We start from the raw sequence: 19,391 nt of genomic DNA, 5'->3' as shown, positions 1-19,391 counted from the left end.
CCTCCAGCTAAAACAGGTATTTCATTCTTTGGTAGATGCTGGGGAGTTAAAGCCCAACTCTAGCCAAAGCTCTCTGTTTTGTATATACGTTGTAGAGAGAGATGTGTCAGGTTTTTATTGCTGTTTTTTTTCCTGTTGGCAACATTTTCCTTTGCTTATTGTCTGGATAACAGGGTGTCAGAAGCAGGGGGCAGGAGAATTTCTCTGAAATGAGGACTTAGAGAGTAAGCCCTTGTACACACGGTCGGATATTCCGACAACAAAATCCATAGGATTTTGTCCGAAACTGGTGTTGCATACACATGGTCAGACAAAGTTGTCAGAAAATCCGATCGTTTGTAACGTGATGACGTTAATTCGTTACAACGGGACTACGTTCAGGCTAGTAGCCAATAGCTTTGGTCTAGGAATTTGATCTGAGCATTCATGGCACTTTGTCCGATCGGAATTCTCTGCAAACGATCGGACAAAGTCCGATCGGATCATGTTGTCTGAAAGTTTTATAGCCCAGCTCTAAAACTTTGTCGGTTGGATATTCAGATGTAAACAGTCCGATGGAGCCCACACACGGTCGGATTATCCGACAACACAGTCCGATCGGACATTTTCCGGTGGAATGTAAGACCGTGTGTACAAGGGCTAAGAAAAATACTTTTAACCACTTGCCTACTGCCCAGGACAATTTTCTGCTTTCGGCGCTTCCACAGATTGAATCACAATTGCGCGGTTGTGCAATACTGTACTCAAATGAAATGCTTATCGCTTTTTCCACACAAATAGAGTTTTCTTTTGGTGGTATTTCATCACCACTGATTTTCTAATTTTTTGCTAAACAAAAAAAGACAGACAATTTTGAAAAAAAGAAAACAAAAATGTTTTTATGGTTTTTATAAAATTTTGAAAACAGGTAATTTTTCTCCTTCACTGATGTGCGTTGATGAGGCTGCACTGAAAGGTGTCACTGATAGACAGCACTGATAAGTGACATTGACGATGATGCACTGATGGGCACTGATAGGTGTCACTGATTAGCAGTACTGATGGGAGGGGTTTCAGCGGTTTACTGCTGCTTTAAGTAAAATCAACCCCATTGGTACATTTAGGTCTGTGTATACATTTTAATCTTGAGTTATTGAGGTCTATACACAAAAGGATTTTAATCAACAAAGCCAATAAGGAAAGCCTGGTTAATCTCTACCTGCTGGATGCACATATAAACAGAATGTACTCCTATGCCATACTTCACATTTATCAGATAAAAAAATATTTTCTAAAATGTTATTTTAATCTTGGCAATTATAAAAGAAATTACATGCAAAACCACTGTACATGTTCCATTTCTTATTAAATAACCCACTATGCTTTTTTTTTACTGGGTCATCGATGCACCCTGCAATGTTATTTCAAAAATAAAGATTTTATACAAATAAATACAAAAATTACATCTACACTAATTTATAATCTTGTCAATGTTTACAAAAGCATTAAACTGATCAAAAAACACAATTTCTTCTTTAATGCCCAAGTCAGCTTTATGACACCCCCAGCTTACAGAAAGTGGTTCAATGACACGGGACACCATTCTCCCACCGGGGAGGGGGTAATTAACATATTTTAATAGAAGGTGAAATTGGGGTTTAAAAAACGTGTAATTTAAAGTCACAGTTAGTATGCCTGGGAAAAATCTTACAAAATTTAAAGCGGAACTAAACCCTTTGGGCCAGTTCACACCACATGCAGTCCAGTGCATTTTTTTCTGCATAAAAAACAGATTGTAGGTTATATGGTTTTCAATGGCATAGATCACACTAGTGTGGTCAGTTCCAGTGCGTTCCAGTTCCAGAAAAAATAGTAGAACATGCTGCATTTTTTCTGCACTGAAATGTACTGGAACATGGTAAAATACATCAAAAGTGCAACAAAAATGCAGTGCAACACACACATCCTTAGAAAGAAGAAAAAAGAGGGGGAAAAATGCACTGGAACGCACCAAAAATGCACCAGAATGCATCAAAAACGTACATGCAGAAAAGCATCTGGAATGCATCTGGACTGCGTTTCGATGATGTGAACTGGCCCTTTTATCATTTTCAGCCAAGGAAGCTGCCATCTGTAGCCTCTGATCTTCAACTGCCATGATGATCAGTTATGACACCAGCCATTTGATGGTTTGACAGTTTGGTTGAGAACAGGGAATGTAACTGTTTTTTAAATTGTTAAATCGATGGGTTTAGATACGCTTTAAGTGCATCGAAAGCTGTTATTTTGAAGTGGAAAATTAGTCAGAAAATTAAGTACTGCTAGATCACTTCAGGCTGACCGCTTTTGCACGTAAAGCATTAAAAAAAAATAAGTGTCTGACTGTCTGTACTGTTTAAAATCCAATAATACACTGTCTCACCCTGCTCTGCACATACTCAGTTGCTCTCTATTTTTAGGCATTGTGACTAATTTGTAGAGGCCAATCTGCTGACAGCCTTAACGTTTAATTAAACCCTCCTGTCTTTTACTTGGAAGCTGCTTCTGTATGATCTGTAACTACCATGGTGCTGCACATGTGATCATTTATGACACCAGCCATTTGATGGTTTGACAGTTTGGTTGAGGACACAGGGAAATATGACAGTTACATTCCCAGCATTCCACGAATGTAACTGCTTTGTGAAACGAGTAAATCAATGGGTTTATTTCTGCTTTGTGATTTACTGCTGTTCAGGGGTCCTGGGCTTCAGCAAAATGGCAGCATCTGGCAAGAAGAAACAGGAACTATACTGGAGGCAATTTACAGCACCCACTAATTTTGGTAGCATAATTATTAATGTGAATATATGCTCCTTGCTAAAGAACATTATTTTAATCAAGTTGTTATGGGTAAAGTTCCGCTTTAAGCTGTCAGAATAATCTTTTCACAAGGCTTTTTTTTTCTTCATCTGAAGGCAATCATACACACATATGTATGATTACATTACAGTGGAACCTTGGATTACGAGCATAATCCATTCCAGAAGAATGCTTGTAATCCAAAGCACTCACATATCAAAGCGGGTTTCCCCATAGAAGTCAATGGAAACGAAGATAATTCGTTCCACATTGACTTCTATTACAAGTGGCCAGATGTGGGGGGGGGGGGGGGGGCACTGGAGACAGCTTGGCTGAACTCAGAAAGCCTCAGAAACACTCAGGAACGTATTTCCGAGTCATTGCGAGTATTTCCGAATGGCTCCGAACTGTTCCGAGTGTCCCCAGCGCCTCTGCACCTCTGGCCAAATGCGGTGCTGCTCCACCCATTAGCTTTAATTCTGCTTGTTTTGCAAGACAACACTCGCAAACCGAGTCAGAATAAAAAGAAAAAAAAAAGTTGCTTATCTTTTAAAACGCTCGTTAACCATGTTACTCGTAAACAAGGTTCCACTGTATATGGAAGCAGTTTTAATAAAATCTTGCATGTAAATTTTCCGTATGTACTATTTTCTCAGAAAAAGAAAGCTGTTCATTTTTAAAGAACATTGTTAATATGAAAATATGTTGGGCCAAGGAACCAAGTAATATTCGAGACTCCATATAATTAGACGAACCAAGAGTGGAAGTAATGGACTACTTTCCATCATCTGCAGGGTAAAAGAACTGCTAAAATCTGATTGGCAGGTGTGGCTAGCTTATTCTATATACCTTTCTTCTATGCATCACGATTAGTTACTATGGACAATACAGGATGCAGCAGCCCTTATAAGATAATCACCATTGATACTTCAGTGCTGCCTGCAGCCTGCGTTGTCACTTGGGCTTCCTGTACACCCTCTGTTAGCTCTAGGTACTCAGGGAAGACGGTCTCTTTTATGCTCTCCTCAGAGACAGCTGTCAGCTCGGTCAGAGTCTCCTGGCAATCCGCTTTAAGGGCCAGTTCAGTCTGATTGGAATATTCGGCAGAGGTAGCATCACCTTCGAAGGAGGGCTGTGAAGCTCCTTCACGTGGTTCGGGATGCTTACGACTCTTGTGAGCAGCAAGATTGTCTTTCTTCTCAAATCGCTGCCCGCAGATCTCACAGGGGTGTTGGTACAAAGCAGCAGCGTCATGCTTCTTCATGTGCCAGTTCAGGGAGGCCTTCTGTCTGCAGGTGAACCCACAGAACTCACACCTTGAAGACAGGAGGAGGAACATTTATTTAGAGAGGGCTTATGAACACAAAGGGAAGAGCAGGATTCAGACAGAGATGTTATTTGGCTGGCTCATGTGACCAAATGTGTACATGACTAGCTACTCTGGGAGCCTGGAGCCACAATTTGCTTGGTATAGGTATTACAGTACAGGACCTCTTTTTATCCCCTGTACGTAGGGTTGTCATCTCATCCCTTTAAACCCAAACACATATTAATTACACAGGTTCTGTGGCTGATTAAAGTGGTAATTAAACTCAGTGCCTTACCTGCATTCAATTAGCCACAGAACCTGTGTAATTCATATGTGTTTGGGTTTAAAGGGATGAGGTGGCAACTCTACCTGTAAGTACAGTATGGCAAGACTGAGTGCTTTTGTCATCATAAGATGGACTATAACCTCTTGCCGACCGCCTCACGCCCCTATACATCGGCAGAAGGGCTCGTACAGGCAAATTAATATACCTGTACATGGCCCTTTAAGAGGCGGCCAGCAATACCCACGATCGCCTCATGGGAGATGCTAATGTAAACAGCATCTCCCCGTTCTGCCTACTGACAGTGTCACTGATCATAGCTCCCTGTGATCGGGAGCAGAGATCAGTGACGTGCCACACGTAGCCACGCCCCCTCCCCCCACAGTTAGAATAACTTCCCAGGACATACTTAACCCCTACACTGCCCCCTAGTGGTTAACCCCTTCACTGCCAGTGTCATTTACACAGGAATCAGTGCATTTGTATAGCGCTGATTGCTGCATAAATGACAATGGTCCCAAAAATGTGTCAAAAATGTCTGATGTGTCCGCCATAATGTTGCAGTCACGATAAAAATCAATAAATGCTTAATGCGATTTTTATTTTTTACCACTGCCGACCACGACCACTGCCTTGCTAAAGAAGCTGAGGGTAAAGGTGATGAACTGGCCAAGTATGTCTCCAGACCTAAAACCTATTGAGCATCTGTGGGGCATCCTCAAACGGAAGGTGGTGGAGCACAAGGTCTCTAACATCCACCAGTTCTGTGATGTCGTCATGGAGGAGGGGAAGAGGACTCCAGTGGCAACCTGTGAAGCTGTGGTGAACTCCATGCCCAAGAGGGTTAAGGCAGTGCTGGAAAATAATGGTGGCCACACAAAATATTGACACTTTGGGCCCAATTTGGACATTTTTACTTAGGGGTGTACTCACTTTAATTACCAGCGTTTTAGACATGGCTGTGTGTTGAGTTATTTTGATGGGACATCGCATTTACACTGTTATACAAGCGGTACACTCACTACTTTACATTGTAGAAAAGTGTCATTTTTTCAGTGTTGTTTACACGAATAGATAGAAGAAAATATTTACAAAAATGTGAGGGGTGTACTCACTTTTGTGAGATACTGTATATTAGTAGGACTGCCTTACTTATTGTAACATCCTTTATTTGCAGCCAACAAAGGAATGGGAAAAGAATGGTCTTTGGAACAAGGTAGCAAGAGCATAGACCAGACCCTTAAAAGTGCTAAAGACCAAATGCTGGTCCAAACCAACCTTGTAGAAAGGAGAGAATTTGTCTGGAGTAAAACTAAGCAAATTAGACTGTCTCAAAGGTGGCTATGATCAAGTGCCCACAAAGGCTAACAGATGTCCCCCCACTTTGGAAAGTAGGGGCCCACCTTCATACCAACGAAAATTAGCTTGAGAGCTTGGTAGACTTGGCTTTCAAAGCATTGCAGGTAGACTGGGTGCCAGGCTTGGGTATAGACTTGGAGTTGGCAAGGAGTAACAAAAAGGACTTTTTTAAACCTCCAATGAGGGGTGAACCTTCTCATATGGGGCACTGAGCTAATTTGGGGTGCTCTTGCAAACTGTGGCATCCAAGGTAGGGCCCAATAGACATTGTCTCCTGAAGGCCATGCAAAGTATTTCTTGGATGCAGGTTCCACACTCCAACATGTTGAATGAACAGTGTTCTTCATATGTGGAGACGAAATGATATCAGAAACATTTAGCTAAGGGCTGCAGCCATTTGTCCCACACATTCTATGACCAAGGGATCAGCTGCAATAATTAGACTAGTCAGTCACTGTTTAGAAAATCAAGGTCACAGCTAGAAAAGAGTGAAAAGCAGGAGCCCTAAGTGGTAACAGAACTCTAGAGAGGGCCCTTCAACCACGCATTGGTGGAGTTTATGAAGACAGGTGCATCTTCCATCAGGATGCTGGTTGTGAGACACTGCTGGATCCACAAATGGGTGCAAGGCTAAAAAGTGCTTAGGAGGAATGAACCTCTTCTTTGGGTGTTTTCAATCTCTGTAATAAAAGACCTAAAAGCACTTCTTACACTTTTTTTTCTTCATGAGGGATCAAAATCCAGTAAGTAGAGATCAGATCCAGTCCCCCAAACAGCAGCAAATAGATCACTAGCAGCTGGGACACTAGTGGTTTAAATAAGAATTGATCTGGCAGCATTTACATGCTCACTCTTCCAAATTATATATGCAATTACAAGTAGGACACCCTCTTATATCTAAAAATGTGCCTGTGCTGGGAGAATGTCGGGAGACATTTGCCAGTTTAAAAAAAAGCAGCCGACATTCTGCCCGTGTTTGGTAGTCTGCTGGTAATAGAAGGCATAGTAAATACTCACTGAAGTGGTTTTTCCCCAGTATGAATACGCCGGTGGATGATGAGGTTACTGCTGCTGCGGAAGGCCCGGGCGCAGAATTCACAGATGAAATCTCTCCGATCTGACATGAAAACACAAGCAAGGAACCTACTAAGCATTTTTTTTTTTAACAGTAAATAGGGTTTTATTTTAAAAGTATTAAAGTATTGAAGTTAACAATGACACAGTACATGGACATTAGATACTGTATATACAGAAAGTCACATAGGTCAGAAGCATCAGATCCAGTACAGCTGGTTAGAGATGAGCCGAACACCCCCAGTTCGGTTTGCATCAGAACTTTCGAACGGACCGCAAATTCGTACGAACTTTAGAACCCCATTGAAGTCTATGGGACTCGAACGTTCGAAATAAAAAGTGCTAATTTGAATGGCTAATATGCAAGATACTGTCCTAAAAAGGGTTTGGGGACCTGGCTCCTGCCCCAGGGGACATGGGTCAATGCCTAAAATGTTTTTAAAAATGGCCGTTTTGGCGGGAGCACTGATCTTAATGATGAGTAAAGTGAAAAAAAAAAAAGTGAAATATTCCTTTAAATATCGTGCCGGGGGGTGTCTATAGTGTGCCACGTGTTTCCCGTGTTTAGAACAGTCCCTGAACAAAATGACATTTAACCACTTGACCACTGGGCACTTAAACACCCTTAATAACCAGACCAATTTTCAGCTTTCGGTGCTCTCACATTTTGAATGACAATTACTCAGTCATGCAACACTGGACCTATATGAAATTTTTGTCCTTTTTTTCACACAAATAGAGCTTTCTTTTGGTGGTATTTAATCGTGTTTTTTTATTTTTTGTGCTATAAAAGAAAAAAGACCGAAAATTCTGTAAAAAAATGAATTTTTCTTAGTTTCTGTTATAAAATTTAGCAGATTAGTAATTCTTCTTCATAAATTTTGGCCAAAATTTATACTACTACATATCTTTGGTAAAAATAAGTACAAATTGGTGGATATTATTTGGTCTTTGTGAAAGTTATAGAGTCCACAAGCTATGGTGCCAATATCTGAAAATTGATCACACCTGAAGTACTGACGGCCTATTTCAATTGTTGAGACCCTAACATGCCAGAAAAGTACAAATACCCCCCAAATGACCCCTTTTTGGAAAGAAGACATTCCAAGGTATTTAGTAAGAGGCATAAAGTTGTCTTTTTTATCCCACAATTCTTTGCAAAATCAAGATTTTTTTACACGTGTGAGACTTTTACACAGTGTGGCCACATACAGAGGCCCAACATGCAGGGAGCACCATCAGGCGTTCTGGAGCACCCAGGACAATTCTGACATTTCTCTCCTACATGTAAAAATCATAATTTATTTGCTATAAAATTACATAGAATCCCAAAACATTATATATGTTTTTTTAGCAAACACCCTGAAGAATACAATGGTGGTCGTTGCAACTTTTTATCTCGCAGGGTATTTGCATTTTTCGAATCCTTTTTTTTTTTGGAAAAAAAAAAATTTTGTGCTTAAAAAAAACACAGTAAAGTTAGCCCAATTTTTGCATAATGTGAAAGATGAAGTTACGCCGAGTAAATAGATACCTAACATGTGACTCTTCAAAATTGCACACACTCGTGGAATGGCGCCAAACGTCGCTACTTAAAAATCCCCATAGGCGACGCTTTAAATTTTTGTTTACTGGTTACATTTTTTGAGTTACAGAGGAGCTCTAGGGCTAGAATTATTGCTCTTGCTCTAACGTTCGCAGCGATACCTCACATGTGTGGTTTGAACACCGTTTTCATATGTGGGCGAACTTACGTATGCGTTCGCTTCTGCATGCGAGCACATGGGGACAGGGGCGCTTTAAAAAAATAAAAAAAATCTTATTGTTCATTTCACTTTATTTATTTTATTTTGACATTTTTTTCCCCAAAAATACATTTTTTGATCACTTTTATTCCTATTACAAGGAATATAAACATCCCTTGTAATAGGAATATGGCATGACAGGTCCTCTTTACAGTGAGATATGGGGTCAATAAGACCCCACATCTCACCTCTAGGCTGGGAAGCCTGAAAAAAAAAAAAGATTCTGGCTTTGATCGTATTGGCGAGTCGATAGAAGCACCGGAGGGCGGCGGGAGGGGGGTATGTCTATGGCTGGGTATTGCAGGGTATAACCGAGTATGGCTGGGTATCTCCAAGTATGGCAATTTATGGCAGGGTATTGCAGAGTATTGGCAGGGTATTGCAGAGTATTGGCTGGAATTAAACTGCAGAGTATTGGCGGGTACTGCAGAGTATTAGAGGGTATTGCAGAGTATTGGCGGGTATTGCAGAGTATTAGCTGGTATTGCAGAGTATTGCTGGGTATTGCAGAGTATTGGTGGGTATTGCAGAGTATTGCTGGGTATTGCAGAGTATTGGTGGGTATTGCAGAGTATTGCTGGGTATTGCAGAGTATTGGTAGGTATTGCAGAGTATTGGCTGGCATTGCAGGGTATTGGTGGGTATTGCAGAGTATTAGCTGGCTTTGAAGAGTATTGGCGGGGAATTGAGGGGTTAAATTTCGGTGAGCAGCAATGTGGGCACTGCAGATGCAGCCCACGGCGCTGCTCACACCGATCTCTTCCCCCTCCGCTGTACCGAACGGTACAGAGAGGGGGAGGGAGGAGCCGGCGTCATAACATGACGCCGGTTTGTTTACAAGTGATCACGTGGTAAACGGCCGCGATGAGACGCCGTTTACCGTGATCCGTGATGCGCCGGATCCTGGATGCTCTCGAGTGCGTGCCCCAGGGGGCATGCGAGAGCGGAATTCTGGGAGGAAGTCATATGACAGCCTCCCAGAGTTAAACAACCGCCCTGTAGCCGTCTGCGCTCACCAAATGCAGCCTCACTGTGCCCACCAAATGCAGCCTCACTGTGTCCATCAAATGCAGCTTTACTGTGCCCATCATTGCAGCCCCTCCTGTGCCCACCAAATGCAGCCTCACTGTGCCCACCAAATGCAGCCTCACTGTGCCCACCAAATGCAGCCTCACTGTATCCATCAAATGCAGCTTTACTGTGCCCATCATTGCAGCCCCTCCTGTGCCCCATGTCCCAGTCTGCAGTCCTTGTCTGTGGGAAGGTGTGTTGTTGATGCTTGGTACGGTACCTTGCATGCCAGCAGGATATCCATGATGGGCAGCAGCAGGCAGGGTCTGTTCTCATTTTGGATGGGGACGGTGCTCCTTCCAGAGGATCTGTCTGCTGTGAGATGGAGTGGTCCCTGGCCACCTGCACCTTCAGCCATCCTCATTTTCCGGCCCCAGTCAGCCTGTCCTCTGGTCCTGGGGAAGTGGAGAGCACTGGGTGGGAGTTGGAGAGAAGGGGGAGCGTACTAGAGAGTAGAGAGTACTGGTGGGGTTGAAGAACACATGGGTGGGGGCAAAGAGCAAGGGGGAGTGGAGATCACAGGGGTGGGGAGCAGAGAGCGCTGGGGGGGGCCAATAAGAACAGGGGTAGAGAGCACGGTAGGCTGAGAGCACTGGGGGGGGCTAAGAGTGTGGGGCGGTGAAGAGCACTGGGGGGGCAGAAAAACAGGGGTGGAGAGCATGGGGGCTGGAGAGTACTGGGGGGGTACAAAGAGCAGGGGGGAGTGGAGAGCACCAGTGGGGGCCAGAAAGAACAGGGGTGGAAAGCACTGGTAGGGTTGGAGAGCACATGGGTGGGGGCAAAATGCAGGGGTGGAAAGCACTGGTAGGGTTGGAGAGCACTGGGGGGGGGGGGGGCTGGAGAGCACCAGGGGGGCAGAAAGGGCAGGGGTGGGGAAAATGGGGGGCTGGAGAGCACTGGGGTGGGGGCTGGAGAGTGATGGGGAGAGCTGAAGAGCACTGGGGGGGGGGAGAGCACGGGGGGAGCACTGGGGGGAGTGGAGAGCACTGGGGGGGAGAGCAGTGGGGGGAGTGGAGAGCACAGGGGGGAGAAAGAACAGGGGGGGAAAGAACAGGGGGCGAAAGAACAGGGGGGGGAGAACAGGTGGGAGAGCACTGGGGGGGAGAGCACTGGGGGGGAAAGAACAGAGGAGAGAGCACTGGGGAGGAGAACGGTGGGAGAGCACAGAGGGGAGAGGACTGGGGGGGGTGGAGAGCACTGTGGGGGGAGAGCACTGTGGGAAGTGGAGAGCACTGGGGGGGAACAGGGGGGAGAGCACTGGGATGGTGGCTAGAGAAGGATGGGGAGAGCTGGAGAGCAGGGGGGGCAGGAGAGTGTGGTGGTAGAGGAGAGCACGGGGGGCAGGAGAGTGTGGTGCGGTGAAGAGCACTGGGGAAGCAGAAAAACAGGGGTGGAGAGCACGGTGGCTGGAGAGTACTGGTGGGGTACAAAGAGCAGGGGGGAGTGGAGAGCACCAGTGGGGGCAAGAAAGAACAGGGGTGGAAAGCACTGGGGACTAGAGAGCACTGGTAGGGTTGGAGAGCACATGGGTGGGGGCAGAATGCAATGGGAGTGGAGAGTACAGGGGTGGGGAGTGGAGAGTGCTGGGGGGAGCCAAAAATAACAGGGGTGGAGAGCACTGGGGGGGCTGGAGAGCACCAGGGGGGCAGAAAGAACAGGGGTGGGGAGAATGGGGGGCTGGAGAGCACTGGGGTGGGGGCTGGAGAGTGATGGGGAGAGCTGAAGAGCACTGGGGGGAGTGGAAAGAAGAGGGGGGAGAAAGAACAGGGGGGAGAGCACTGAAGGGAGTGGAGAGCACTGGGGGGGGGAGAGGGGGGAGAGCACGGGGGGAGAACGGGGGGAGAGCACGGAGGGGAGAGGACTGGGGGGAGCGGAGAGTGCTGTGGGGGGGGGCGGGGAGAGCACTGGGGGGGAGTGGAGAACACTGGGATGGTGGCTAGAGAAGCATGGGGAGAGCTGGAGAGTTGGGGGGGGGCAGCAAGAACAGGGGAGGAGAAAACTGTGAGGGGGGCAGGAGAGTGTGGTGGAGGAGAGAGGGGGGAGGCAGGAGAGTGTGGTGGTAGAGGAGAGCACTGGGGGGGGCAGGAGAGTGTGGTGGTGGAGGAGAGCACTGGGGAGGGCAGGAGAGTGTGGTGGTAGAGGAGAGCACTGGGGGGGGGGGGCAGGGAGAACAAGGTGAACTGGGGACAGTAAAATAAGTTGGATACCCCCCCAAATCCTCCTATCCAGGCACTGTGGCACATAGGGCGTGCTGTATCTGCAGCATCTCCTTCTCTTGATCATAGTGCTGGATGGCTCTGTGTACTGCAGCCGCTCTGTAACATGGCCCCGCTCCCCCAGACCGGCTCATGTGATAGGCGGAACGTTGATTCTCTTTACTATCACACGAGCTGGTCTGAAGGGGCGGGGCCATGTTACAGAGCGGCTTCAGTAAACAGAGCCATCCAGCGCTCTAATCCATAGAAGTCGGAGAGGGCGGAGGACGCAGCCGCCAGCGGACAAAAAAAAAGAAAAAAAAAATGCAGCATGGCTACGGCAGACACCTTGGGGATTCCAGGGGGGGGGGGCACTTGACCCCCCTTGCCCCCTGCTGCGGACGCCCATGCCCATACCCATATTTAAAAAAGGAAAGACGTGGGGCCCCCAGGCCCTATATACTCAGAACAGCAGTATACAGGCGGTGCAAACAAGACAGGGACTGTGTAGGTTTGTTGTGTTAAGTAGAATCTGTTTGTAATTTTGAACTGGTACATTTTTAAAGTGTAGCTCCAGTCAAAAAATCTATTTTTAAGCTTTTTGGAAAACATAGGGAAGGGTTATCAACCCTGTATAATTTGTTTTGCCGCCCGTCTTTTTTCATCTCACTTCCTGTTGTCTCCTTCCGTTTGCAAGTAGCAGACATTTGTAAGTTGGACGTTTGAAAGTAGGGGCCTGCCCTATATGCTCTGCAGAAATGGCGGAACAAGGTGTTGGTGTTGCCACAACATTGTAAGCCCTCAAAGTGACTCTTGGTGGGTGCTGGAGCGCCCTGCTGTGAACAATTATATCAAGAATTGTAATTACATGCCAGTGGTAGAAAAATTGTGCCTTTGGTGGTTGTGGTGCTAGTGCTGGTGCCACAACACTATAAGTCCTCACAGTTACTCTGGGTGGGCACAGGAACGGGCCCTGCTATGAAATATTATATCAAGAATTGTAATTACATGCCCCTGTTAAACAGGGGCTGAAAAATTGGGCTTTAGGCACTGGTGCCACGACACTGCAACCTCTCCCATATACTCTAGTTGTAGTGCAGGAATAAGCCCTGCTCCAAAGCATTGCATCAAAAATTGTAATTAAACGCCCCTGTTAAACAGGGGCTGAAAAATTGGGCTGGTGGCACCACCCAGAACCAAAATGTTCTTCCAAGATATCAGCGGAGGAGGAAGAGGATAGACAATCAACATAACAGGACAGTCGCTCAGCATCAGCATAGGCAGTCTTGAAGGGATGTGATATTTCAAAAAAAAATTATTCGGTTACATCAGCTTCAGGTGCTTGGTAGCTGTGGATGATCCAAGACTGATTCATCTTTATGGTCAGTCGATCAATTGAGTCGGTGGACAGGCGCACCCTGTGATCGGTAACAAAGCCACCAGCGGCACTGAAGGTGCGTTCCGAAAGAACACTGGATGCAGGACAGGCCAGTAGCTCAATTGCATACTGTGTAAGCTCTGGCCAGTGATCCATCCTCAAGACCCAGTAAGCCAGAGGATTTTCGGTGGGAAAGGTGTCCAAGTCTGACCTTGCCCCTAGGTATTCCTGCACCATGTAAATCAGATGCTGGCGATGTTTGCTGGAACCGATCATACCTTGGGGCTGCGGACTAAAAAATTGTCTGAACGCATCGGTCAGACAGCCACCTTCTCCACAGCTCCTTCTGACCGATGCCTCAGCAACACGTTGTCCAGGACCAGGAGTTTGTAACCTCCCAGTCTCTGGGAACGCATTGCACAGACCTTTCTGCAAGGCCTCCTGGAGATGTCTCATCCTCTGCTCCCTCTGCGACGGCTAAGATAAGGTCGGCAACCTTACCCTTGTACCATGGATCAAGGAGAGTGGCCAGCCAGTAATGGTCCCTCTCCTTGATCCGAAGAATACAAGGATCCTTCCGCAGGCTTTGCAGGATCAGGGAGGCCATGCAGCGTAGGTTAGCTGAGGCATTCGGTCTGGAGTCCTCTGGGTCACTAAGGAAAACATGATCTGCAGCTACCTCCTCCCAGCCACGTACAAGTTCACGGGTTTCTTGGGACTGTAAATCATCCCTACAAGACTGCTGCTGCTGATGCTCAGTGCCAGCCTCCACCTCCATGCTGACACAATCCTCCTCCTCCTCCTCCTCTTCCTGTGTGATGGGTGGGACAGCAGGAACACTGTCTGGATAAAGGGGGCCTTGAGAGGCAAGGAAGTCCTCCTCTTCCTGCCTTTGTTCTGCCTCAAGTGCCCTGTCCATTATTCCATGCAGCATATGCTCCAACCGGTGGACAAGAGGTACAGTGTCACTGATGCATGTACTGTCACTGCTCACCATCCTTGTGGCCTCCTCAAACGGTGACAGGACAGTGCATGCATCCCTGATCATGCCCCACTGGCGTGGTGAGAAAAAACCGAGCTCCCCCGACCCTGTCCTGGTGCCGTAGTCGTACAGGTACTCATTGATGGCCCTCTGCTGCATGTGCAGCCGCTGCAGCATGGCCAACGTTGAGTTCCACCTGGTGGGCATGTCACATATAAGGCGGTTCTTGGGCAGGTTCAACTCCTTTTGGAGCTCAGCCAGCCAAGCACAGGCATTAAATGATCGGCGGAAATGCACACAGACTTTCCTGGCCTGCTTCAGGACATCCTGTAAGCCCAGCTACCTGCCCAAGAACCGCTGCACCACCAGGTTAAGGACGTGAGCCACACAGGGCACATGGGTCAGTTGTCCCTGTTGGAGGGCGGAGAGGAGGTTCATTCCTGGCTTAAGCTGGCGTGGCGTCAACCACCTCTTGGCCTGCCCCTGCAGAGCTGACAAAATATCTGCCCCAGTGTGGCTCCTGTCCCCCAAACAAACCAGCGCAAGCATGGCATTGTTTTGCCGTACTTGCATAGCCCCTTGAACGCCTACGGAGCACCGTTGGTTTTGAGGACAGAGCACTGGAAGAGGCCATGGAGGAAGAAGAAGAGGAGGGGGTAGAGGAGAGAGGTGTGTCACAACCAGTAGTAGCATTTTGGAGGCATGGTGGCGGAACAACCTCCAACACTACTGCACCTTGTCCTGAATCCTTCCCAGCTGCCAGAAGAGTGACCCAATGGGCCGTGAAAGACAGGTAACATCCCTGTCCATGCCTGCTGGACCATTAGTCAGTGGTAATATGCACCTTACCGCTGACCGCACTGTCCAGTGAGGCAAGGACATTGCCTTCCACATGCCGGTAGAGAGCCGGAATCGCCTTCCGTGAGAAAAAGTGGCGTTTGGGGACCTGCCACTGAGGAACCGCACATTGTACAGACTCACGGAAGGGGGCCGAGTCTACCAACTGAAAAGGCAGCAGTTGAAGTGCTAGCAATTTAGCCAAGCTAGCATTCAACCGCTGGGCATGTGGATGGCTGTGAACTTCTTTCGACGGTCCAGCAACTGGGGCAGGGAAATTTGCCTGCTATAATCGGACGTGGGTGTACTGCTAGCAGAGTGCCCCGAAGCACTTGGCTGTGACACACCTAATTCTACACCTTCATTCCTCTCAGAGCAGGTTTCAGAGAGGACTGAAGGTCTAGTGGGGTTGGAGATCCCAGCTGATGAGGAGCAAGGAGAGGTCCGCTTTGTTCTTTGGTGTGGGTCTATGAGGTACGCTTGCCAATGAGCTGCATGGCAGGTCAACATATGTCTGGTCAAGCATGTGGTGCCCAAAGGCCGATGTTTTGGCCACGCGAGATACGCTTGAGACGTATGTTGCAAATAGTAGCAGTGCGATCTGATGCACTCGTCTCAAAAAAGGCCCACACCAAAGAACTTTTAGAATAACGCGCAGAGGCAGCGCCCTGCACAGGCCCTGCGGTGTGATTCAGTCGGTGTGCTGCCCTTAAGCTGGCATCCTGCCTCGTTGGACATGTGCCTCCTCCTCCTCCTCTCTCCTACCAGGCACCCACGTGGAGTCAGTGCCCTCATCATCCCCTCCCTCTTCATCACTGGAGTAAACCTGGCAGTATGCTGCAGCTTGTGGAACATGACTGTCAGATTGCTGTCCTTCTTCTTGAGCATCCCCTCTCTCTGCGCTCACGCTACTGCCTTCCTCAACCTGAGCATCATCATCAGAGCCTACAAAACACTGGGCATCCTCCTGGAGCATGTACCCAACACTGTGCTCAAAGAGTTCAGGGGAATTCTCAGGAGGAGGTGGTGGGTCTAGGGAAGGAGTCACTGATGATGACATTGAGACAAGGGAAGAGGATGCGTTGGTGTTGCTTTGCTAGTACCCTGAGTCTGGGTGAGAGAGGATGAAGACAGTTTGGTCATCCACTCTACCAAGTCTTCGGCATGATGCGGCTCAACACGTCCAGCTGCCGAAAATAAGGACAAGCGTGTCCCATGGCCACGTGCTGATGATGACGATGCACCACGTCCACGACCAGCACTGTTGTCTCTAGACAGAGAGCCTGCTTGCCCTCTTTTATCGGCTGGTGCCTGTCTGCCTCTCCTTGTTGGCCTTCCAGACATGGTAATGGCCTGAAGGGAGATGGGAAAACCAGCAATTGGGTAGTATATATTGTGCTGGAGGCACACAACACCCACTAACTCCTGCAGATGCCTTTATTATAGAACAGGAATTAAAGGGTAGATACTGGTGTATACTGTGCTGTGCTGGAGGCACACAACACCAACTAACTCCTGCAGATAGCAGATGGCTCAATTAGAGAAGAGCTATATAGGTGGATAATGGTGTATACTGCGGTCAGGGCACACAGACAATACCCACAATCTCCTACAGCTGACTGAAAGCTCTTTTACAGAAGAGCAATATAGCTAGCTATATAGGTGGATATAATGGTGTATAGTGCGGTCAGGGCACGCAGACAACACCCACAATCTCCTACAGCTGACTGAAAGCTCTATTACAGAAGAGCAATATAGCTAGCTATATAGGTGGATATAATGGTGTATACTGCGGTCAGGGCACGCAGACAAGACACCCACAAACTCCTGCAGATTGCTAAAAGCTCAATTACAGAAGAGCAAGAACGCTAAATCGGCTGATAACGAACGGTGTATACTGTGTTGAAGGTACACAGAGAACACCCACTAACTCCTAAAAACACCAACACACTACACAAGGCGCTGGTGGCCTTATATAGTGTGGGGCGTGAACTACACAGCCTGAGCTATGATTGGCCACAGGCCACAGTTAGTTGCTAGAGCATTGGGGATTCTTTAAGGTTTCAGGGTCCTCCAGAACTGCCTCTCATAGATTTCATCAAAAATGGGTGAAAGTGGATTAAACAAAGGGAGGACTAATTAATCGAAACCAGGTTGGCTTTATGTCCACCAGACAAGCTAGTGTCAATATATGCAAACTGGCCCTACTCACTGACTCCTCCAAAAGACAAAATATTTTGCTAATGCTTCTCTCATTGGACATACAAAACTCTGTATCCTGGCCCTATCTCTTTTACGTTTTAGAAAAATGGGGCTTCTGTCCTAAATTTCTCTTTTGGATCCAAAATCTTTATAATTCCCCATGTAGGCTTTAAATCATTCTCAATCTTGCAAGGCACTGGACAGGGTTGTCTGTTATCTCTGCTCTTGTTTTCCCTAGCAGTTGAAACATTAGTCCAACTCATAAGGGACTCATCCAATATTTAGGATAAAGACATACTTATATGTGTTAATATATATTAAAATCCTGGCTCGTCCTGTTATGTAAAAATATTAAATCTTAGAAAATAAATACAATGAAAGCAAAAACTAAGTTGCTAGAAAAGGAGTGTGCTACAGCCTGCAGCTGCTTGAAATTCTATGACCTTAAACCTGGCCCGTAAACCACTACAACCCAAATAATGGTTGACCGATTTCCAGTTGTAACCCAGTAAAGGAAACCATATAAACAAATGCTTGTGACTGTCAGACATGTTTTTACATTATATGAATGTCTAAATTAATTGTTTGTAGACTGTATTAGCATTTTTAGATCTTATTATGACACTTTATTATGTTGCACCTAATATAGTACTTTGCTGTTGAAAGCCATATCCACCTTTTGCAAAAAAATCATAAATGCACATACATGTGCAGAAAAAAATGTGCATTTGCAACACAGCTAGGCGGTGCGTGCCGTACAAAACCAATCTTTCATCGAGTGGTTTAGTCGTATCAATCGCATAGCAGTGATGGAGGAGCTCATTTATACCACTCTAGAAAAAATCTTCAATTTTTCTGACACATGGGAGGCCTGGACAACCTTTCAAGGCTCTCGATTATATCAGGAGCACTTGCAGGATGCAAATTGATATCTTGTAGGAAGAAAATGATTTTGGATCTCAGATGACAACCCCATATCATGCCATTAGTGTGATGCCTTTAGGCATAGACACCCCCTCTCCTTACTTTATCCCATGTTGATCCCTCCTTTCCCTGTATCCCCCCCCCCTTTTTTTCCCTCCGCTCCCCCTTTTTTTTTTTTTTTTATCCTCCATATTTTCTCTTTGAGGCTTCTGACGTCAGGGAAGTCTACATACCCTTAGCCTATTATCGGTTGATGCAGATACAGTGCCTTGCAAAAGTATTCGGCCCCCTTGAACTTTTCAAACTTTTGCCATATTTCAGGCTTCAAACATAAAGATATAAAATTTTAATTTTTTGTGAAGAATCACCAACAAGTGGGACACAATTGTGAAGTGGAACGAAATCTATTGGATAATTTAAACTTTTTTAGCAAATAAAAAACTGAAAAGTGGTGCGTGCAAAATTATCCGGCCCCTTTACTTTCAGTGCAGCAAACTCACTCCAGAAGTTCAGCAAGGATCTCTGAATGATCCAATGTTGTCCTAAATGACTGATGGTGATAAATAGAATCCACCGGTGTGTAATCAAGTCTCTGTATAAATGCACCTGCTCTGTGATAGTCTCAGGGTTCTGTTGAAAGCGCAGAGAGCATCATGAAGACCAAGGAACACACCAGGCAGGTCCGTAATACTGTTGTGGAGAAGTTTAAAGCCGGATTTGGATACAAAAAGTTTTCCCAAGCTTTAAACATCCCAAGGAGCACTGTGCAAGCGATCATTTTGAAATGGAAGGAGTATCAGACCACTGCAAATCTACCAAGACCTGGCCGTCCCTCTAAACTTTTAGCTCAGACAAGGAGAAGACTGATCAGAGATGCAGCCAAGAGGCCCATGATCACTCTGGATGAACTGCAGAGAACTACAGCTGAGGTGGGAGAGTCTGTCCATAGGACAACAATCAGTCGTACACTGCATAAATCTGGCCTTTATGGAAGAGTGGCAAGAAGAAAGCCATTTCTCAAAGATATCCATAAAAAGTCTTGTCTAAAGTTTGCCACAAGCCACCTGGGAGACACACCAAACATGTGGAAGAAGGTGCTATGGTCAGATGAACCCAAAATCGAACTTTTTGCCCACAATGCAAAGCGATATG

General features: G+C 46.5%; 1 protein-coding gene across 1 annotated transcript in view; it reads right to left on the bottom strand.

Annotated features, from left to right (window-relative positions):
* Nucleotides 1-850: 850 nt before the first annotated feature.
* Nucleotides 851-19,391, bottom strand: part of LOC143930410 (zinc finger protein 692-like) — a 111,151-nt gene continuing 92,610 nt past the window's right edge. The window contains exons 11-12 of the mRNA XM_077454714.1: nucleotides 6,789-6,888; nucleotides 851-4,136 (exon numbers count right to left, since the gene is read on the bottom strand). Coding sequence (XP_077310840.1) covers nucleotides 3,725-4,136; nucleotides 6,789-6,888 — 512 coding nt within the window. The 3' untranslated portion in view covers nucleotides 851-3,724. The remainder of the gene's footprint in view (nucleotides 4,137-6,788; nucleotides 6,889-19,391) is intronic.

This window comes from Lithobates pipiens, unplaced genomic scaffold (assembly GCF_037356315.1).
Source record: "Lithobates pipiens isolate NorthernLeopardFrog02 unplaced genomic scaffold, aLitPip1_a1.2 Scaffold_25, whole genome shotgun sequence".
NCBI lineage: Eukaryota > Metazoa > Chordata > Amphibia > Anura > Ranidae > Lithobates > Lithobates pipiens.
The sequence above is the reverse complement of the archived record's forward strand: the minus strand, read 5'-3'. Positions and strand labels throughout refer to the sequence as shown.